Genomic DNA, 23,554 nt, shown 5'->3' with positions numbered 1-23,554 from the left:
AGTGCAGGAAAAACGTCCTGTCAGCATGAGCCTACATGTTAGCCTTGGAAAGCGTAACTTGCCAAATCTCAGTGTTTTCTCCTGGTTTTTTTCAGTCCCTTGAGAGCACCCGTCGAATGCTACAGCTTGTTGAAGAGGTAAGGACTTGCATTTTATTTGCACTTCCATTGTGAGCAAAAGTGATGGAGAGTGTGACAGTGGAAATGTTTTTTTTAAAACTCACATTGGTAGGGCCTTGCCACAGCTTTATGTGCCACCGTCCCTGCTCATCCCTACCCCTCAGTAGGACCATGCAAGACACTGTTCCCTGGATGCCAAGTGCAGCCAAGGCACTGGTTTGCCCATACCTGAGGATTCACCGAGACAGGATTCTGGAGATAAATGAAGGAAACGGCCTCTGAAGGTGACTTGGAGTCAGGGACAAGTGGCTGAGTTTGCTGCAGAGCTCTGGGTGCCTCGTGTCGGCACCACTCTCATGTCCTTGGCATAACGGTGCAAGAGGGGAAGGTGAGAAGGGCCCTCGATCCATTTTCCCAGTCTGCTTTAAATACTTCCCTCTCCATAAACACTTGCAGTTATTTATAGAACATTGGTCAGCACAGCATGTAAATGCCATTTCTTTATGTATCTCTGAAATATTTATCAGGATTTCAAGGCTCATGAGATGTCCTAGATTGACTGCTTTGGAAAAGGAAGCACTCTGATTTCCACAGTGCTAAGGAAGGGGTTGCTGGCTTGGTCCTCACAGCTAATACCTGCCTGGAGGGAAAAAACCAATTGAATCAGGCTGTATTTCACCCTCTTCACAATAAAGGGGTTTAAAATTTGGAAAATCTCAACTCAGTTTAGTTTTGAGTGTTCAGCCATCAGGTGGCGGAAAACTTTGCTGCCACCTGACAGGATGCATTATTTTCAGACACCATGTGAGCCCTGGTGCTGGAGTTGGTGACATTTTTAATCAGGGTCATCAGCACTGACAGTCCCAGTACTCCTGACAACCAGAGGAGTCTCCAGCAGAGACAATGGGAAGAAAATTACATCAGGTCCCGTGTTCAGGAACAAGCACAACCCCAGCCGTAGGCTTTATGGCCTTGAAATCAATCACCACTGTGAAGATCAATGGAGTCCAGTGGAGAAAAAATTAAATTTCCATGTACAGACAGACAGACAGGTCATTGAGCATAGTCAGCATCACTTTTCCTCCACAAACACTTCAGATTGGGGCCCCTTGCAGCCGTAAAATGCTCTTGTCTCACGAGCAATCTGTCCGTTTTTGCTGCTCAGTTCCCTGGACACACCATTTCTAACTACCACTTTACGTCAACTCTGTGCTGGATGCAGCTCCCGCTGAAATCAGTTCAACAACATGGAAGAGAGTCTCATATGAGTACCCCCACAACACAAGGCAGGAGAGCCTGCTGCCCCAAAATGCCTGGGATCTAAATAGACAAGGCAGATGATGAGTGGGAAGAAGGAGAAGCGCAGAAAGGGAAGTGATTTGCTTGGGGCCAAGCCATCAGTAAATATCAGCCCTGTCTCTCCTGAGCCGTATTTGTGTGGCCTATGCACTGCTTGAATCTTCCTAACATATTGAACCAGCATATTGTGAATGCCACTGGAATTTCAGTATTAAATCACAGCAAATGGCAAAGTGGGAGGAGAACTGGGACTGCTGAATCCACCAATGAATTTATGTAGGTCTATAGCGCTTCTTGGAAGAGCTCAGCATCTCTCTAGACCTGGCGTTTATTCAGATGCCACAGTATCTTCCTGTCCAAATAGAGAAGTTGCTAAAACTAGCACTGAATAGTCAAGGGAGTTCTTCTAAAATGAGCTGAATATTGTATTCACTAATGTGACTACAGGAGACCATTAAAATTCTTATGTGGACTAAACAACTGGTTGATTATTCCAATCCCCTTTCCTAGGTACTTTAAAAAAAAGAGAAGCATTTAGGAAGTGAGAGATTTTATACTGAAAAGACAGATGGTGAGAGTATTTGAAATTGAACTTGCACTGCTCTGATTTAATAGACCCCAAAAATCCAATTAGACTTCCTCACCTAGCAGAACCTAAGTCTAGTGGATGGAGACAGGAAATACTCAGGGAAAGAATGCTTTTTACTCTGTTCTCTTCCTTTCTTAGGAAAAGGATGCCTCCATGTTTAAGCATTATTACTGTGTACATTTGTATGGATTGCTGTCAGGAAATACAGAATAAACAGACTGACTGGACTCCATCCTAGAGCCAGAAGAGTGCTGTCCACCCAGGGAAGCCCCGTAGCCGTGTAAGGCTGAATTGCAGGTCATAGCCTGGGGACAATGGGGGGACAATGGGGGAACAATGGGGACATGCCCTCCTTGTCCCAGAGGACTATTCAGAGATTGGAGATGAAGCCCTGATGCTGCTCCCAGGGAACATGGGCAAGGAAAGCCAACTATGTTATTGCTTCTTGATTTTATAACCCAGCTTTGCAAGAAGCTGATTTTCCAGTTCTGGCACAACAAGGGAAGGAAGAAGTGTTACAAAAGCAGCCACGGCTTTGCCCCAAGGCAGCTCTGTACTGGAATGACAGATTCCAAACCCCAGTTTGCTCCATGGTGCCCATCATACCCAAGCAGTGCAGCTAATCTGCACTGACCAGCGCTCTTTTGAGCCACTCAGTGCTATAAATACCTGTATTTTATGATGATGCTGTGCAATGTTTGGGCCAAAACATAAAATGAAAATGAACTGAGGCAGAACAAGTGAGACTAAATACAGTTTGTAGCTGACCTTCTTATTTTTGCGTTCCAGCTTTTTACCTCTGAGGCAACATTATGCAATGCAGAATATCACGTGTGGGAAGAAAAGCTGGGAGTTTGCTCCCATCTTTCAGTGTGACCACTATGGCCTTTGAGGAAAATCAATTGTGGTAGTATGGGGAAAAAAAGATGGTTTGTAGCTATGAAGCAGCAAGGAAAAAATAACAAGATCAGTAGTGCTAAAAGCTCAGAAGAAAGCACTTAGGAATGTACAGACAAAAGGGCTGTTTTGTACATTTAAATCCAGGCAGGACTATCTTCTTTCATATGAGGTTAGAGTGAAGTATCAAAGGTGAAATGGTGAGCTATAAATGTTTGATAACTGATGCTGCCATACGCAGGACACTGAACACAGAGAATGCCATTTTACCAGCTGTGAGTTTACCCTGACATTTATTATCACAGGCAAACATTCCTTAGTTTGAAAAGTAGAAGAAAAAGTGTTCTATTAATTTAGAGTTTGGCCCAAACCTTGTCAAAGCTAATTTGAAAAATCCCTGTGACATCATTAGACCTATTGGAACTACTGAACTATTGGAACAGTTCCCCTCAGCAAAGTGTTTTAACCAGTGTAATTCCACAGAAATGCGTATCTGGCACAAAGGAATGTGATCCATAACTCTGGTCTCACTTCCTCCAATGCAGGATTAGACCCCTTTGTGTGGGTTAACCAGGGGGTAGCAGATTCATGTGGGCTGAGGATCTGATTTAACAGGTGGAGCAGCAGTGTGTGGCTCTTTAATCAGGCACAGGGAGACATCGGAGCGTTAACAGGGTGACAGGGAACCTGGAGCAGGAGCTGAGCAAATTCATTACTATGGATGACTGAAAAATGTTTCTTTGACCACATTTTTGTCTTTAGGCTGTTGGCAGCTCTCTTTAATGTCTGTGGGAACTGCTAGCCATGTCAGCCTGTCCTGGTACATAATTGTCTGTATTAGTTCATTCAAAGCAAACTCTATAATTTCTGATTAAAGCAAAATTCTTCATCAAAGTGGAAGTTTACGTGTTCTTCATATAACTGAGAGTGTGTATATATGTTTTTCAGGATATCTCCTGAAATGCAGGGAAACTGATTTCCAGAATTTGGATTCTCTACCTAATACATCATCCTCTTATAGTGTTAGGAAAATATTCCCTCAGGCTAAACCAAAATTTGAGTAGCTGCCTTTGGTAGGATAGGACCCAACACACCATGTTCCTGGAGGGACTGATGAGCCCTTTGAGAAGTCATTCCAATTCTCTTCCTACTTTTATTTCCATCTTGGGAGATTAAGTTATGTAATGGCAATAACAAGAAATGATACAGCAATGCAATTCCCCTCCAAAGTGCTGGGCAAATTTGGGTGAATGTTTTGTTGCTGACTTGTTTTGAGTGAAACCCTCACCAAAAAAAAGCAAAAAAAACCAAATAACCAAAAAAACCAACCAAAAAGTTTTAAAAAGCTATTACTGATGACTAAGGATAATGGATATTAAAGCCTCCAAAAGGGTTCCCAGTTATGCTGTTAAACTGGCTTCACTGAAGCACTGACAGACTAAAGTATCTATGAGTTGAATTAAGCCCAGGGGTTTAAAATCATACTCTGGTTCTTTGATTAATAGCTTTGCCAGTGGCCAAATGAAGAACCAGGGCATGTGCTTCATATAAATGATGCAGAACCCAAATCAGCACTGCTTGTTTGTTTGCTTTTATTTAAACATTAGAGCCTAGATGAAAGATTGAAAGACATCAACTTTCCTAAAATCTACGGGGTCTGTTTCACCTTATGTGATACATTTTTAAGTTGGAAGTGTTGGCTTCCTGCTCTGAAGGGTCATCTCATGTGCAAAATTATTATATATATATATTATATATTTTACCATTTGCAGAATATCTGCATTATGGATAAATAGAGGAACTCCAGAGCTGCCAGTTTAATGCCTCAACATAAGCAATTCATGCTGTGCCATTTTCTTCTAAAGGACAAGAATGTGAGAAGTTTGCTGTGTCTTGACAAAATCCAGCAGTCCAAATTCTCCTCTCAAGTGCAATGAGAAGACAAAGAGAGTCAGAATGTGTTCTGGAAACAGATGGCTGTTGCAGATTTAAGAACTGGATGAAAATGGCATGTGCTCATGAATTCTGTAGGGTCTTGTGAAAGATGCATTTTTCATCTCTCTGGCCTGACCTACCCCTAAGCATTTCATTTTTTTGAGAACCCTTATTTTGCTGCAAACTAAACAGGATTGCCTGTACAAGTTGTGGAGGGTCTGAACACATTCCTCCATTGCACAGGAAGGAAGAAATCTAATCCTGGCCAAGGTGGAACTTTAGCACACAATTTCAAACCATGATGGACCCCACTAGTTCTACCCATTCATAGCTTCCCACACAGGATGTCCTTGATGTTGGAGAGCACTGGATGTGGGTGGGAATCCTTCCTGAGCCCTCAGGACCAGACAAACCCAACATAGCCACTGGGCCCATGGTGATGCGAGTCTGTCATCAAGGATTCAGGGGCAGAGGTTGTAAAACATATTCTCCTGGACTGGCACTTCACAGGAGAGCTTTCATCACCTCCTGTTACACACTGTCCCAGCAACCAGCTCAAGTGACACCTGCTCCGCTGAGACCAAGGGGAGTTTCTGTGTTTGCCCCCCAAACACACTTGTTTGGCACATTTCTTCTTCTATATTCCTTTAGCTGAGGTTTTGTACTTTCCAGAGATGCCTCAGTCTGTTGTCACTGGGGGTCAGTCACCGAGTGTTTCTCTCCTGCTCAGACATCTGGATGATGAAGACATTTTTAGAATAGTTCTGTCTTACAGACAGGTTGGGGTTTGAGCTATCTAAAATATCAGTCATAATGGAAATACTGAGCTTTTCTTTTTTCTTTTCTATTTTAAATGCATGAATGTGATTTATTTTTTAATTGACTTTACACATTTAATTCTTTCTGTGGAAAAGCTGAAAATTAATGCTTAATAGAAATTTTGAACAGAAGGAGATTGTCACTTGATGTCTGAATCACACCTCATCCTTTTCAGTCACCACCTCTTTATTAGCTTCAATATGCTTTGGATTAGACCACAGATGCAGACAAGTTTATTCATTGCAGACCCTTTAAAATTTTCACATTTGTGTTAATGCCGTGGCAGGCTGTTCTTAAGAGAGATACAGTGTTGCCTGATAAAATTAAAAGGCACTGATGATCAGGTAAATAAAAGAAAATTTCACCTCTTTCTCTCTGTGTAAAGATTTGATATGAAATACAAACCATAGGGTCTAATTGCTGAGTTCATCTCTCAGCACGTCTTGTTCAGGTCACTGGACATCTTAGCTGTGTAAAGGTAGTTTGCTTAGATGTTAAACACAGTAGGAAAATAAGGGTTAAAGAGCAGTAAATGTTTCTCAGCCTGATTATGTCTGATTCACCAAAAGCCATCAACTATCACAGCACCAACTAAAGGTTTCTGAGTTCAATATTTGGAAGGGTCCCATGTCAGACTGCACCATATTTACTGAAACACAGGGTGACTCAGGACCCAAGCAGCCTTCTTGTGTTTGCATGAGTATGTTTGTTAAAATACATACAAATCTGGGGGGGTAAAACCTCCCTGGGTACCAACAGTATAGAAAGACCCAATAAAAGACTGTTGCACAAGCAGTGCTTAAGAAAATATAAGATAATTAAGGTGGTTTCTTTATTCTAAATTGGCAAACCTAAGATAACCCTTGGACCCTAAATTTCTAAAGGCTGCAAAAATAAAAGCTGGTTGGGATTCAAGTAAATGCAGTGTGAACTTGAAGGGAGAGAGAGCAGTGGGTGCCTGGTAGATGGCTGACCCGAGGGCAGCAGGCTGCAGCAGACCATGGGGAGAGGCAGGAGGCCTTTTCTGTCCATCTGGCAACTCACACAGGGACATTCTAAAAAGAGGAAGCAAACCAGCCTGCACACATCTGATGTTTTTCCCAGTTTCTGCAGTGATGTAGACATTAAAGACAAGAATGGGAGTGCAGGGAGAGGTAGAGAAGGGCACAAGAGGCACCTCATGTCCCTCTTGAGCTGAGCAGGATCCTCAGAAGTGCAGCAGAGAAGCACCAGCTGCACCAGGCAAACAGCCCTGAGCATGGCAGGATTGGGCTTGTGGCTGAACCAGTGTGGGCTGTGGGAGCCTGGGAGTGCCCTGTGAGCGTGGACAGGGCAGCTGACGGCCAGAGACACTTTTCTGCTCCCACAAAAACTGATGAGCAGTGAGCAGGGCTGCTGGCTGGAAGGATAACATGAAGTCCTTTATTTGCCTGCAGGAGTGGGAGGGTGGCTTGAAAAGCCAGATGGATGGTCAGGACTTTAGTTTTCTGTTCCTGATGTAGCCGTGCAACTGTGGGCTTCTCCCTGCCCTCTGCGAAATCGACACCACCACCTGGGGTGGTCTTATCTCTTTCACAGGAGCATGGATAGCTTTATGATCATGGCAACAAGTGAATTACTGCTGCACATGTCCAGGTAGTTCTGCTGTCAAGCTGTCAGGCCACAGAGGACTTACTGCATTAGTTATTGACATGCAAGAGTCAGGAGATCATTCAGGCCATTAATTATTCACAGATGTTATCACTGCTCCAAGCAGAATGGAGCTGGTTTCCCCTTTGTAATTAAAAAGGAGATAATTTGATGTGTGATATAGCTCAGTACCACAGCACCCAGAAACCGGAGACACCTGATCACATCCCAGAGTGATGATAACGCATACTAAAAATTGTACTTGTGAAAGATGCCCTACCACTGGTTTAGGCAGGTGGGAGCTGTGAATGGCTCAACTTTGCTCAAACCCTGTATCCAGTAAAGGCAGTGATAAGATTCCCACTAAGCTGTGGGAGCAGAGGCAGATTCAGTGTGTAGGTGTTTTGAAAATCCTACCTTCAAGCCCAATTCAAAGTCCATTAATGCTAAAGGTGTCTGTTGACTGTATTAAAACTTGGCTCAAACCCATATCTATTAGATCACTGAGCCAAAAAATATGGCTTAATCCTATTAAATATTAGCCTGCTTTAAGATGGATTTCCTAAGTAGGTAAGCCTTCTGACTTCTGTCAGCAGCAAGAGCTGTGCACAAACCACTGTGCCTCCTTCCCAAACATGTTTGTGTCATACCTGTTTTCCCTGGGAATTTCTCCTGTGAGATTAACATCCACCTACAATATCGACACCCCCATCCTCCCTTCTCCTGCTTCATTTAACTCGGAGATGAATCTTCTCCTTTTAGAAATTACTCCTGTGCAAAGTGTTTATTTTAATCGCAAGGTCCATGGCTTAGTGCTTTCTGCAGAAGTCCGGTATCCCAGTGAATCCAGGAGACTGATGGTACAATGGAGAGTACCTGGTTCCTTATACAGTGTCCAGACACATAATGTCTTTGGACTGTGCCATCAGCCCCTTGTCATTCCTTTCACTGTTTTTCTTGTGTCTTCCTATGTCCCATACCAAGGGCTGAGTGTTGCCTCACTGATCTCTTTCTCTCTCTCTCTCTTCTCCCCCTCTCTCTCCTTACCTTGCTACCACTATTGGGATGTAGAGTAAAGATGCTGGTATCAGGACTTTGGTTATGTTGGATGAGCAAGGAGGTAAGTTCAGATTGCTTCAGTAAGGAAGTATAACCTTTCTCAAAGTGCTGTACTGACTGTGTGCAACCCTGGAAATGAGGGACAGAAAATACGTGTGGTTGTGCATGAGAACCCAAAACCTCTTTGCCTTTAGCTTTGTTGTCCAACAGAGAAAAATGTACAACAGCTGCCTGAGAGTCTGTACTTCTTTTGATCTGCTTCCCATTAATGTCAAAGAGAGCTGCAGGCTGAACTCATCCAAATCACCATTTGATTTCAGCAAGCTTTGGGTCAAGATCCAGATACATGATGAGAAGATTTGTCTCTATAAGTGTAAAATCCAGCATTATTTATGCAGGTGCTACATAATTTTCCCACTTGTTTAAGTCACAAATGAAAGACATGCAATAAATGCAACCCAAGAAAAGGTAAAACAGGTTTAGTTTGTGTAAAATTCAGTTACTTTTTGTACAGTAGTGAGGTGGTGGGGATGACAGAATTTTAGCATTAAAAGGTGTGACACAATCAGTTCATTACAATTGTCCAGGTTTCAGGCTTAGACTACCTTCCTGTGGATGACAGTGACAAAGACAGAGCCTGATATATTCAATACATTCCAGGAAATTACATTTTTGCCCTTCATAATACTACATAGAAAAGGTAGCTTTCTCTCCCTCTCAATATAACTAATAAGTCTTCATTTGCTGTAGCCCCACAGCCCCAGCAAAATGGTGGCTCCAATAAATCAACAGAGTATAAATTTCTGCTACTCTCTATCAGACCAGCCCCCCAAAGGCCCCTGTTATTATTTACTATGTGGCATGACACAAAATTATTATTAGGAAATGTTTTCTGCAGAGGTAATGCTGTATTACTCATCAAACCCAGATGATGATAATAAACAAGGGTATGGAATTGTTGAGAAACGGACTGCAGAACCAGACAGGTCCTTTCCAGTTGTAATGTCCCTTCCTCTCTGACACTATAATGAATGAAAAGTAATAACAAGACCTAAATGGAAAGTATTTTCTTCTATTTGCTCTTTTATGTATGTCTCATTGCTTTCCCCCAACATCCCCTCTTTAGGGAGGAGAATTTTACCCAACCAAATTTTGTCACATCGATTTGTCTTGACAAGAAAAATATTACAGAGAATATTTTATTGTCTTCAAAAAAAAAAAAGGCAGTAAAAGAATTACCACTGAATACAAAGAACCAGAAATTACTTACGTTGAAACAGACATGGCACCTGTCTAAATAATGTGGTTTATTTCAGAAGTGAATTATACAGTTGTAATAAATCACAAATATTGTCAAAGAAAGTCTGGGAATACCCAGGTGTGTCTTGCAATGTAATTCACAGGCAGAGCAGCAGAAACTTTAGTGGTTTCTGGGAACATATGTTTCTGTTCTTTAACTGCTATTTTCCCACAGAATTCTAGGGAGATTTATTTTGATTTTAATCCTGAATTTTGGTAGGTTTTTTTGACTTTGGAATTCTACTATTGCTAAACCCCTGTATTCAGTATGTCTGACTGATTCACTCTGTAGCCATGACAGGAAGGACAATCTGGGTGAGCCAAGGAGCTGAGGCTGGACACACTCACCTCTCTGGAGTCCAGGGAACTCAGTCTTAAACCCTTATTGACAGTGAGACCTGAAATGCTTACTGTACAGCCAGAGATGCAGTTAGTCAATACCTGTAGGAAAGAATCAGACAGTTTTGAAGCCTCTTTAAATTGGTTATGGTCATGCCTTTAGTGGTTCAGTGAATTTAGCTTATGACTATACAGTGTGGATTTCTCAAGGAAAACAGCCAAATAATGTTACAAACCCTACAAATACTGTAACCTTGTACTATGCTAAATGTTTAATTAAGTTTTCTCCGTTTTAACCATATGTAAGTGTAGTAATTGCTAATTTTTTTATTTCATTTTAGCAATAAAGGACACTACTGGGCAAAATACACTAATGATGACTTTGAACCCTCTGTAATTAGTGCAATGTGTGCAGCTCACGGATGTCTCAGCAGATTATCAGATTAAGGACATAATTTGCTAACACTGCCATGTGATCTCTCTGCAGCTGACTGCACAAGTCACTTAAGATTATTAGGTGTTAAATATACAGAAAACATGACATTGATCTTTCCAGTGGGCGGCAGGTAGAAGATCTAATCTCTGCACTTGCTTGAAGCTCCATTTCTAGGTTTCCTTACAAAATTGATTGTTTTGAGGTTAAACAGACCTTACATGGAAAAACCTTTCTGAGCTGATTCAACCCAAATACTGCAAAGCAGAACTATTTTCTGGTATCAGTAAGCAGTAGTCTCTGGGATCATAACAGGCAATAGGTCAAGGTAATTTCACAGTGCCAGGTATTGTACACAAAGCCAGCCTGGATAGATGCTGTTGCCCGAAGGTTTAGCACAGCTGGCTGCACAGCAGGTTACAGAGTCTGTCATGACCCTCGGAGATCTGGAGCTTCACAAGAGCTTTCTGTTTCACAGAGAATGGCACTCCCATAAAAACTAGAGACCTCCTCCAGCGTCCTTTGTAGAATGGGAACCTGAGTAGTCCTTCTGCAATATCAAGAGTTATCATTTTTTGGGTCAGGTATTTGTCACCCAAACCAGTTCAACACAGTTCTTCCCCCAGAGAGCCCACAGGAAGGACCTAGGAGTTTAGATTCTCCTTGCTGGGTATTTTCCCTCACTAAGAAAGCCTTTCCCAGCCCCCATATGTATCCATAATGCTTACATTTTTTTAAATCTGGCTTTGAGTCAAGCTCCCTTAATTAATGATTTAAATAAAAGTATGTATAGAAGTCTTTAAACAAAAATACTTGTATTTACATGAAAAAATTAATGCTGCAAAGGATTATTGAGCAATGGCAATTCCTCTGCTTCTTTAAAGCATGCTAAGTTAGAAAAATGTTAATATTTGGATGCATTTTGGTTAAAAACAGACTGTACAAATAAACCTAATAGTACAAAGTAAAGATATGAAGGTAAACCTGAAGTGTTAACACAGAAAAGGTCCCAGACTGGTAGCTGTCTTCATCCAAAGGAAACTCCCATCACCGGGGCATATCAGCATGGTCAAAGATTTGGACCTTCAAGGACATTTTTTGTGTAATGATGTCCTCGTGCAGTTTATTACAGAAGAATTTTGTTCCTGTATTTCAAATGAGGTGGAGGGGAGAAACTTTTCCAATAACAACAGTAGCAGCACAGTCATTTTTCATCCAAGACAAGATAGAGGAATAGCCACAACTTTGATAAGACACTAAGAAAATGTCAGTGCAATTGGAATTTTCTCCTTGCACCACAAATGCACAACCAGCAATGCCAGGGAACAGGGGGAGGAGATTAACCTACCCAGCAGATCTTACTCCAAATCAAGCTTAAAAAGGAGATAAAACTTGGAAATAACTGGGCAATCCTACAAACAAAAGCACTGGTACCAGTTGATGGTACCCATGCAAGCTTACCTCCACTCCTTTTGCAGGAGTTGTGAGTTTGGCAGTTTTGTATGCTATGGCTAATTAGCAAAATAAAAGGGAACTCACAACTACTCCTGATTCCACAGGGGAATTGGTATTAATTACGCTGAAATTGTAGCACAGAACAAAAGACAAATGAACCCACACAAAGCAGGTTGTGCCTTTGTCTACTGTTATTTTTAGCACAGCTACATGTGGGCTCACAGCTCTCCCCTCCAGCTTTCTTCCATTGGTATCTGTGCCCAGCAGTGCCTTTCAGAGCACAGCTAGGTCAGGGTTCAGGATTTCTGAAAAGGCTGTCCCAGATACATACTACGCTCCAATATGATTCTCCTCTATGGAAAATGGGATCATGGCATAGCATTGGACATAGTTAATCTGCTGACTTTCAAATGAAACCCTCGTGTACACAATTATGATTACAATGTGTTCTTCAATGTGCCCTTTTTCTTTTCTTTTTTTTCTCCAATTAAAATTGTCCTTAGGGGAAATTGCTTCACTGCACAATACTCCAGGCAAAGGAGCAAGTTCTGATCTCCACAGGCATTTAACTGACATTCAAGCACAGGCCCCAGATCCTGGACATCAGTCAAGGAATATTTGTTATACATTACCGATGGGGATGCAAAGGTGAAGCAACACCACGCTTGCTCTGTGCTGGTCTTGCTACCAATGCCTTGTAAGATGTTTTTGCAGCTGTTTTTGTTCAGGAGACCACAGGAACAGCTGAGGGATGCCCTTGCTACAGCTTCCCTGCCCCAGCCACTTAACCCAGATCAGTCACAGGATGGGGAATTGCCAGGATGTTACGGAAGATCCTGGCAAAGACCCACTGGCAAATGGCCACAATGCTGTGATAAAACTAACAGGGCTAGCTTATGGGCCCTCAGTTATCTTACAGAAGTAACTCACAAATAGAATGATACAGGTAAAAAACTGTTCTTGTTTGTGTCCTTCCGTTGGTTTGCTGTAAGATCTGGGAGAAGATTTATGGTCACTACCTTGAAATGAAAGTGGTGTTCTCAGACATCAATATACAAAAAGGGCTAATAATTAGCAGAGTTTTCCAGAGGGGAAAAAAATGAAGGAAATCTCAATGAAACTTATCTCTGATGTGTATTCTGCTTCCAGCCAGCACCAATTCTCTTACGTATATATCATATATCATACATAAACATATAGATGCAGTTTATTCAAATAATATTGCAACAAACTGTCAAACGATGTTCAAACGCTGACCTTGAAGGGCTTCTCTAAATGGAAGACAAAAGACATTATCTCTTGTAGGCGTGAATTTGCGTAGGTTCATGGCAGTATATGCAAACTATCTTCCCTAAAACCTTTAATACAGCACAGAACGTTGGAATAGGGAAGATCTACGGAAACAGACATTAAATTAACCTCTCAATAGCCATCTGATTTCCTACCAGCAGTGATTCATTCTGGGCCACATTTTAATAGCAGTTATACCAAAACAAATCCAGTGTGACCTCATTAAGTTAATTCCACTATAATATTTATGCCTCAATAATTGTGGTTAGACTCATGAATCTATTTTCTTGCCTGTGGGACCGGATCTTTGACAGGTATAAATTGGTGTTGCTCCATGAAGCCAGCATAACTATGCTGATTCAAACCAGTTAATAATCCATCCCACAACATTAACAGCTACCAAGTGGTTTCAGGACCAGCAGCCAGCTGTCTAGACTTCTGGGCTACAAGTATGACATGGGGTTTTTTACACTGATGAGGTTTCCATTAATGGAAGATAAATTAGTTGTGGCTCCCTTTCCTATTCAGAAATAGCTCAGGCATCAAACACAAATTCTGAAGCAGGATAAAGTCAGGATTCTAGAGAGGGCTATGATTTAAATGGAAGTCTTTGAGTTGTGTCAAATATACTCTTCAATACACATTTATTTAGGCAGAATAGGAAACAGGTAAAGAAAGTTCAAAAGGCCCTTTTACATACATGGCTTCAGACAATGTGCATGGGGGCAAGGAGAATTGCTTAGACTGAAAGCCACCAGTGGTACCAGATCTAGGACTGACCCATGCAGTGTTAACCTGGCTTTTTCCACTGGACAGACAAGGTTAGAGAAGCACTAGCAGGAAAATCAATGGAAGAAAGGTCAGTGCCTCTCATTCCCCTCAGTGTCAAAATGCACATGTGGGTACAGCCTTCTTTTAACTGAAGAGGGGCTCTGCAAGCACAGCTCTCGCAAGCAGGAGCTCGGGGTCTGTGAGAGAAGCATAGCAAATCCCATCATGCTGCATGAACCAGCATAAAAGCCAGCTCCCACTCCCACAGCTGCTTCCCAGAGCGAGAGTAAGCATTGCCTAATTGCAGGAGCAGGCAGGACCCGGGGTTAGTGAGGAGCAGGAGCACAGGGAAGGGTGTCCCCTTCTACCACAGACTCACATTTCTGATAAGAACGACAGTCTGTGCCTACGGACACAAACCAAAGCTTCTGCTGAAGCCTAAATTGCAATGTGCATTCAGGCAATCCAACCTTGCATTTCTGGTTCTCAGCTCAGCTGTTTATCTGGCAGAACTTGTGCAGTCTCTCTGTCAGGTTTCCTTCTTAGTTTCCCAATCCTTTGCTTACACAATATGTGCCCCTTTTAGAGGACAGTGCCAGGTAACTCTGATCCTCTAAATAAATCCTTGAATTTGGGATCAATAACTCCCCTGGTATCAGGAGAGAGGCCCATCCAATGAGGAGAATGAGAACCGACAGCTGAAAAGCAGATGAGTCTCACCAGACTGACATGGCACCTCTCCTTCTCAAAGCCCAGTCTCATGCAAAAATTAAACAAAGAGCACAAGTTCAATACTTGAATTATTCCAGCTTGAATAATTTAGCCCAGGATTTTCTAGGCCCTCGAGGGGTTAGGTTCCTGTTTCCCATTAAAATTAATTAATTTTAATGGGAACTGGGTGTCTAAACCCCCCAGAAAGCTTTGAAAAGCTGAACCTCAATTGTTATTAGAAACCCAAGTAAGAAATTAGGCTTATTCATGTTCTCAAAGAAGTCAAGAAGAGCTTTACACTGACGTCAATATGCATATGATTTTTCTTCTAAAATGCCTTTTTTTCCTGGATAGGACTCAGTTAATGTCAGGGATGACATTAAATTTCTTCTACAACCAGTGCTTTTAGTTCCTTCCTCTACAGTCTAATTCTGTTTTTTTTCTATTCCATATGGGGAATAGGGAGGTATTCATGTTTTACTGGGATTGCTTTACTTTTCCTTGTTTAGGTACACTTACAATTTTTAATGGATTGAAATGCTGCTCCAAGTAACTTTCTGATCCTGGGTAGTATTTGAGTTTATCCTTCAGGAACAAATGGTGTAAAATGTAAATCCCGTGTAAAATGTAAATCCCATATAAAATGCCGTCCCTACTCCAGACTCCACACAAGACCCTTGGTCCCATTGGATCCCTATCTGTTTACATCAGTGGAGAATCCATTCCTACAGTTTTACATCATGGCATTCTGCTCCTCTCGGACATTTTGCCCAGCTTTAAAAGTGAAAAAAATTAACACGTTAAGTTATTCTGAGCCACAAGGTCGCTAAAAAAACCCTAAACCACCACCAGCCTTAGGTGGAAATATGCCAAATTCTGTTTGATGCCAGCAGAGAAACAGGGTCTATATATGGCTGGTTTCTGGGCCTGGTGCTTCTTAACTTGCCCTGGAGCAAAGCAGAAGTGACCCCACTGAAAACACGAGTCTTCACTCAGTGGCTGTTTCCATAAGGTCCCTTGGGGCCAGAGACAAGGAACATCACAGCTGGTGACCCTCTCCGGGAGAGCATCAGGCTCCTGGAGTGGTTTCAGTTGTTCCATGTTCACTGAGGTTACTCCTGATTTGCAGCACCCACACCAGGAAGAAAACCAGCCCTGAGGCCACACTCAGATTAGAGATCAATATCCAACGCCAGTCAAAGTGGAAGGTCTCAGTTTCCTCAGCCTCTGGGAGAAAAGGGTACCTGGATACAAGCCCTTAACAGCTCACTCCATTTCTGGTGCCATTAACTAGCAGCTCTCTCACTCACTAATCAAAGCAATTGTGCTGCCCAAGTCCACCTAATTCCAAGGCATTTGTAAGCGTAAGTAACTGAAGTGTTTTCCATGGAACGACATATTTTCTCTAATATTAACATACATAAATGCAAAATAATAACTCTTTCTTTCTCCTGGATGTCACTGTGTCATAGTAAGTTGATGTATTGTATTATGTTTCTGGACCTTGAACTTTATAACCCTTCCTTTCTACATCATTACGTCTTGTTTATATTAATATATTTCAAATAAATTCCTCCTTTGTTTTACTCTTCCCATACTAGTAAAAAAAACCTTCAGCATCCAATGCAGCATACATCCTTTCAGCAATGCATCAGCTCAGATTAATGCATTGTAATGTCATTATTAACTCAGTTCTACATGGTCATTTTTCATGTTCTGTTGAAGACAAAATCAAACAAACAAAAATACAATTCATTCCACACTGTCATCCCTTTGTCCTGACCAGAACAACTCGATCGTGTTGAAGAAGGCATGAACCATATCAACCAAGACATGAAGGAGGCCGAGAAAAATTTAAAAGATTTAGGGAAATGCTGTGGCCTTTTCATATGTCCTTGTAACAAGTAGGTACTGGGTACCGGCTCTGCTATGTGGTGTCCAGTTTTTTGTCACAGTGAATGTCTGAAGTTTTTGTCTTTTTTTTCTTTGTCCTTTTCCATCTGCTTCATTCTGTGGGGATAAAATACTTGTGTTTAATCAGAACAACTGGAACGCATCGAAGAGGGAATGGACCAAATCAATAAGGACATGAAAGAAGCAGAAAAGAATTTGACGGACCTAGGAAAATTCTGTGGTCTTTGTGTCTGTCCATGTAACAAGTAGGTGCTGCCTGCCTCATCTCTTTGAGCACTTAAGGCTGATCCCAAAGGCCTTGTGAAGCTCATCCTTGCTAGGCACATGGACAGGATGAGCATGTGGCATGCAGAAAGAACGATTCTGGTTCAAATGCATTCATCTCATAGCATAGACAACTGACTGGGAATTACTGTAGATGCATTAAAATCAGGCATACTGCAGTGAGAGCTTCACTGTCGACACCTTTTAATGGTAAAAGTTTCAACATTTTACACAAAGTGTACTGAGTGGTTCCATTTTCCAGTGAAAAAAACTCTGGGGCTACCTTATTCCTGGACACCCTAAATTTTGAAACGTATTTTCACAAACAAGTTTCATAAAGAAAAGAGCTGAAAAATGCAGAAGAGGTCATACTAAACATTGCTCAAAATTGTGAATGAAAGTCACACCTTTTTTTGTTGTTCAACAGAAATAGTCCTCGTTGATATCTTGAAAGAGATGTGACATTTCATAATTGGAAGCCAACTTGAAATGGTTTTCGTCTTGCCACAGGCAACAAATTTGAGAAAACCTCAACATGCCAAATTTGTCTCGTTTGGGTAGCACGTACACTAAGCAGAAATGTTGAAATCAAATTTGCTTGCATGCCATCACACTTGAACGAAACCGTCCTCCAAGTAATGCAAAGCTTGTTTTAAATGCCAAATGAAAATGTGATGTGCGGTTATGTGGGTGTAGGAAATCGGGGACAAAGTGGACCAATCCCAAGTCCTTGCGGAATGGCAAATCCAGCATGCAGTGAGTAGTCATGAAGCCAGGTTGCAGTGAAAACTTTCCTAAATGGTTGGCCAGAGACTGTGCAGGAAACAAAACAGAGAATAGTGTTGCTGTAGTATTAAACTCCCTTTCTGGGTGAACTTTGTTCACAGCCAAAGCCAGGTCCTACCCTGGTTATCAAGACCAAAGGAAAGAGAGGTGTCATAGAGTTCAGGGGGTATTTTGTGAAAAATCAGAACATCAGGACTGGGGTTTTGCCTTATCAGTCACATTTATTTTGAAGTTAATTCCCTTGGGACACAATGCAGATACTGCCTCAGGTTTTTTTTTTTTTTTTAAATCTATTTTGCTTCTTTGTACCAAGCCCTGAATACTTTTTTCGGGTAAACATTTTGCCCAGAATTATTACTGCCTTGAAGAGCAATGGGAGAGAGGGCAGGAGGAATGGGAAGAGCTGCATAAACCCCTTTTGCAAGTGGTATGAGCTCTGACAGGCTTTAGCCCTGCTGCCCTGCACCAGAGGAGCTGGTGCACAAGAGCTGCAGGTATGAATACAGCAGAAACTTTACATCTCCCACACTGTGCAAGCTGTAAAACTCAGAACTGACAGCCAGACATGTGACAGGGATGGGATTAGCACCTGGCATGTGGCACTAAAACATTTGCCACTTTGCTACGACTGCAGCGTCATGCTGCAAGAACAGAACGGTTCTGCAGGTGCTGTACGGGGCATTAATTTGTAAAGGTGTCTCTTCCCTTCTCTAAGGCATTGTGACCCTATCAGTCTGCAGACTGATTTCATAGGTCAGCATTGCTAACCAGTGCTCAGAGTATGGATGAACAATGCTTTCAGAGGCTGTTCCCTGAGTCACTAAGCCAGGACTCCACTGGTACAGATAAGATGATGTTCTGAGGAGTGGAGTGTGGGAGAGAAATCCATACAGTTCTGGGCATCAGAATCACCATGATCCCTTAATGCTCTTCTGGCTGGTGGGAGATTAATGGCATATATTTAAAAAAGATTAACATTTCACATGTAACTCTACCCTGATATATAGTGAAAGTACAGTTCTGTGAGCCCTAAAAATATGTAAAGCTTGATCCTACATTCTCAGGAGACCCAAAATGCCCACGGCATGGAACTTTGACCGGGTTGCATTCAAAAGGACAATTGCTATTGACCATGAGCAGATCCAGACTCCGTCTGTTGACTTTAATTGGAAGTCCACAAGAAAACAAGAGATCAGATTCTGGGTGTCTAAAGTCATTTACCTTAAACACAGAGACTATCTCACTGCCAAAGTTGCACAGGTCTAAAGAACAGGCAAAACCCTGTAAATGTATCTGCAGCAAGAGAATTACTTCCACTCATTTCTAGAAATGCCAAAGCTGATGTATAGCTTCAGAGAACTAAAATTAAACAAGCCAACCATAATCTTTTTAAGTCTTCACAAACTTTAATAGGAAATAAGCAACAAAACAGATGAGTAGGAAAGATCCTCTTTTAATCTGCATTTTAATTCTGTATTGGAGCATACAACACATCTTCAGGCTCATTTAAAACTGAGCTGCTTCAGGGGGCATGGAGAGAACACAACACCAGAAATGGGTTTGCCATGTCCTTTCCCAAATCCCCCAGAAGCACCTTCAGTTCCTCCCCCAAAATCCAAGCCACAGGGCTGTTTATAGGACTGATTGGAGCTGACCACGGAACAGCAAAACCAGAGATATTTGCAGTTCCCTGTGGTTTTGTTGGAAGCTGCCCCATTTCCAGAATAATATCACAAACTTATACCTGTGGACCCCAAACCCTCACATTCCCCTGTTAAAATGTTCAGTCTTGCCTGGTGACCCCAATGACAGCAGCCCTAAATAGGCTGCACGTCAGTCTGCCACTCTAGGGGTGCCTGGATTTTAATTTTCTATCCATGGCAGCTCAGTTAAAAATGGCTCTCTGAAAGCTAATGTGACTGCCACAAAATACAAATATAACAAGTTGCTAGGCTGTTTTTGAAGTCCTGTGGTTTAAAACTCCTGAAGGAGGTGATGATCCATTTTTGCCTGTGTCTTGCTTATTGTGAAGGCTGTTACTGCTGATGCATTAAGGGTATGATGAACTATTGGGGCAACTGTGCTAGTGAGAATGCTTTACTTCTTATTCATGCCTGTAGCTGGTGCATGAAGAAAAATGTAGAAAAATTTCCCTTTCTGATGCTAGATTGCTCGTATCTTTTATTTTCTCCTGCACTCATTTCACTTCTGCCTATTTTACTTTTTGTCTCTGTGGACAAAGGTTTGTACATCAACTGTCGATGTATGATTACTATTTTCAAGTACCGATATATTATTTGAAAAATCTAATGAACCCTATGATAAAATCATCCCCAAATCACCTTGGGAAAGATCAGTGGCTTTAAATGCCTATTATGCCACATACATATTGAAAAAATATCAACAGAAGCCAAATATTCTGCATGGTAAAATGTTAAATTCCAGCCAAATCCATTTTTCTCTAAGAGGGTGTGTTGCTGTGATGTGATGTACACACTATACTTGGCAGTTCTGTTTTTATGTCTGTCTGCCAGTACGTTCTCTGTGTTTGATGTCAAAACATATGTGTCACTGAAATGAAACAATGTTTTCTACTTATCTGTATTTCTTCTCTTCTTTTTTCTTTTTTCTTTTTTTTTTTTTTTTAATTTTCCTTCTTTCTGGAAACTAAGTCAACATCCAAAAACCTGTGTGCAGTGTTGTAGACCTGACAATTGCAATTCACCCTATTGGAAACTAAACCTCTGACCATCACTGTTGTGGCAGTAAAGTAAAAAATGAACAAAAACCCACCCCCTCCTTTTATTCAGGGTTATGATATATCGGTATACAACCAATGACCCTCTATCTGAAAATTCATTTGCTTGATTCAGCTTTTAGCTTGGAGAGGTAAAGAGTTTTGCATTTGTCCTTGTGCACTCGATGCTTTTTTACTCATCATCTTTTTCGCATAGGCTTAAATCAAGCGATGCTTACAAAAAGGCCTGGGGCAATAATCAGGATGGTGTTGTAGCCAGCCAGCCTGCACGTGTCGTAGATGAACGGGAGCAGATGGCCATCAGTGGTGGCTTTATCCGCAGGTGAGCCTTTTTATCCACTGTTTTCTCTCTGTTCTCCTTGTCACTGATATATTTAGATTTCTTCCATATGGTCATGAGTTCTGTGGTGCTCATTAACTCCTTCAGAGGTGCCGGGTAATGTGATGGAGCCAGGGTTTTCCACCAAGCGGTACTCAGATTCAGGCTGATGGTGATTAAGACACGTCCTAAAGGTTTGCTGCATCTAGTGACTTCTCCTGGCCCTGAGGGTCACCTGCGCTCTAGTGAAAAGAATGGTTACCTTGCTGGAAACCCTGGAAGTAAGGGTCTTGGCCCTGAGAACCAGAAGATGCTTGAAAACACAACCCCCAACCTTCCTCTTTGAGACTGCCCAGATTTGGGCAATAATAAACTATAAATAATGTCTATTTATTTATTTCACAGTACACTGTGAGGGTGCAGACAGCCATGGCCAGCCAGCACTGTCCTCTGCACTCCAGCTCCCAGTGTGAACACTTTTCCTGGAGGCCTTATTATGGGTCTCACTAATGACAGTTGTCAAACGCCTTAGAAATGAAGTGTCAGATAAATACTAGCTTATTGCCATTATGTCTCAAGGCATGTAGTGCCCGTTATCCATCCTTGCCAGAAGATGTACCAAAGCATCAAGCAGCCCTTCCCTTCTTTGCAACAACAAAAAAGCCTCAGGCTTCCTGCCAAAGCTTAGAGCCAAGCGCAGAACTTGAAAAATGCTTTAAACTAGAGGTGCATCCCTCCCCTGCTCATGAGTATCTTCAAAACCTCACTGCATGGGGAATGATGCCCCATTCCTCAGCTGCTGGGAAGCCACAGCTATGGAGAAACAGTGGGAATGCCTGGGCTCTCAAATGAAAGCCAGTCTAATGCACACAGCTATATTAATGGCAACCGCACTGCAAACTTCCCACATCACATAGGGATCCAGCACAAAGCACCTACTGATTACAGTGCTTATGGGGCATGTATTTAGATGACAATGCTATCAGCATGGATAACAGCATACCAGTAGGCAAAGCTTTGATCTCTGAAGATTAAGGACACTAGATTAATAAGTAATTATCTTTCCAAAAACTATTATCCACTTATTTTTTTGGCTGCTGTGATAAAGGGAAGTCAGTGTGATAGAAACAATGCTGTCATACAATCTGGAGCGTGGGATGGAGTTGCCATTTAAGTTTGATGGGTCTGCCATTCACTTTTTTTTTTTTATTTCTGGATGGCAGCCCCACCAAAATGAAGGCTGGGGCATGATAATAGAATAGCAATGAAGGAAGTTATGCTACACCATAACTGTTCTGCAAATAACCGGGAGCACCCCTTGGGCACCTACATGAACACAAATTGTGTAAGAGGCTCAAAGTAGGAATTTTCTGAGTGGGATCCATAGAGTTTGCTTTTCCCAGCATCAGTCACCACCTGTCTCTTCAGTCATTGGAGAGTTGATCTGGGCCTTGGCTCAAGCACAAGCTTTTTCTTCCAAAGAGCAAGCAACTGCAAAAGATGGTGCTAAGAATGAGAGATGAATGATCTTTACTGAAGCCAGTAAATCTGAGAGAAGCTGGTTCTGTCTTTCACCAGAAATACAGTTAATTAAATAGGATGTTAGGTCAGGATTTTCACAGCTGAAGCACCTCTTCCCCGATATCTCTGTGAGCCCCAAGCATACAAGGACTGCACAGTATTCATTAACTATCTGCAGTTCAAGGAGGGGAGCTACTATAGCTGTAATTCCACCACCTTCCAGCACTTCCCATGAATACTAACCACACACAGATCCAAATGGAGCACCCTTTCATTCTTTCTTTGGGAAGGATGATCACTGCAGAGAGGTGCAGGATGTGGTACATACTGCCAGCTCAGACAGCAACACTCAGTAACAGCAGACATGAGCAGTACAAACAGAGCACTGATAACCCAGATAACTGAGCCCAAAATGCAAAAAATAAGCACGTAACATTTTTCAGGTTATCAACTCATTAATCCCTTTTCTTCAAAGCTGAGCACAGCAACCTGCTCCTCAGGTGACAAGTGACAGAGGATGCAGTGGAGGTTTCGGGTGAATCACGGTTTCAGGGGGAAATCTCCTGTCTCTGCTTTAAAGAATTGGTGTTTTGCTCCCAGGGTAACAAATGATGCCCGGGAAAATGAAATGGATGAGAACCTCGAGCAGGTCAGCGGCATCATTGGCAACTTACGTCACATGGCCTTGGACATGGGCAACGAGATCGACACACAGAACCGCCAGATTGACAGGATCATGGAGAAGGTAAGAGCTGCCATTTCGAAGAAGACCCCGAAAGGGGCTGTGTTTTCCTTTCTGCTTGGAGAGGACAAGGGACAGAAATAGCTCCTCTCTCCTCCCTCCAAATCCTTGGGCCAAAGCAGAGCTCACTGCTGTGAATCTGCAGTAGCCTCCAGTGCAGGTGGGGTTGAACCCAAGCTGTTGAGTTTGCCACACAACTGCAAGGGGACCCCTTGGCTGACATCAAGGCTCCTTCTGCAATTGCTCTGAAAAAGGACAAGTGTCCTGAGCTATGCGGAACTGTGGGGCACGGATCTGACTGCCCTGGAACTTCCTGGAAAGTTTTAAACCCTCCTGGGCTTTTCCTTCCTCTGAAACTTCATGAGCGGCTCAGGATTAGATCACCTGCTTGGAGGACCAGTCCCCAAAAGAGGATGGGGATTTATTAAGCAAAACTTTGCCATATGGTAACAGTGCAGCCAGTTTTGTTGTGCTGCTTAAAACAACATTAGGACAGAGATCTACCTGTTCTCTTGGGGGAGGGTGTGTGTTTATGTATATATATATATATAGTTATTTATGCATAATTGGGCCCTGCATGGCCCCAGCGGAATAAAAAAGCTCAGC

General features: G+C 42.2%; 1 protein-coding gene across 2 annotated transcripts in view; it reads left to right on the top strand.

Annotated features, from left to right (window-relative positions):
• SNAP25 (synaptosome associated protein 25) overlaps positions 1 to 23,554 on the top strand; it is a 29,731-nt gene that overhangs the window by 968 nt on the left and 5,209 nt on the right. The window contains exons 2-6 of one of the 2 annotated variants that reach the window (XM_008642010.2): positions 96 to 137; positions 8,359 to 8,407; positions 16,431 to 16,548; positions 20,563 to 20,688; positions 22,807 to 22,951. In XM_008642010.2, the coding sequence (XP_008640232.1) occupies positions 96 to 137; positions 8,359 to 8,407; positions 16,431 to 16,548; positions 20,563 to 20,688; positions 22,807 to 22,951 (480 nt within the window). Of the gene's footprint in view, positions 1 to 95; positions 138 to 8,358; positions 8,408 to 16,430; positions 16,549 to 16,685; positions 16,804 to 20,562; positions 20,689 to 22,806; positions 22,952 to 23,554 lie in introns of both variants that reach the window. The other variant, XM_008642009.2, reaches the window with a different exon arrangement.

This window comes from Corvus brachyrhynchos, unplaced genomic scaffold (genome assembly GCF_000691975.1).
Source record: "Corvus brachyrhynchos isolate BGI_N302 unplaced genomic scaffold, ASM69197v1 scaffold69, whole genome shotgun sequence".
NCBI lineage: Eukaryota > Metazoa > Chordata > Aves > Passeriformes > Corvidae > Corvus > Corvus brachyrhynchos.
This window is presented reverse-complemented; position numbering and strand designations above follow the sequence as displayed.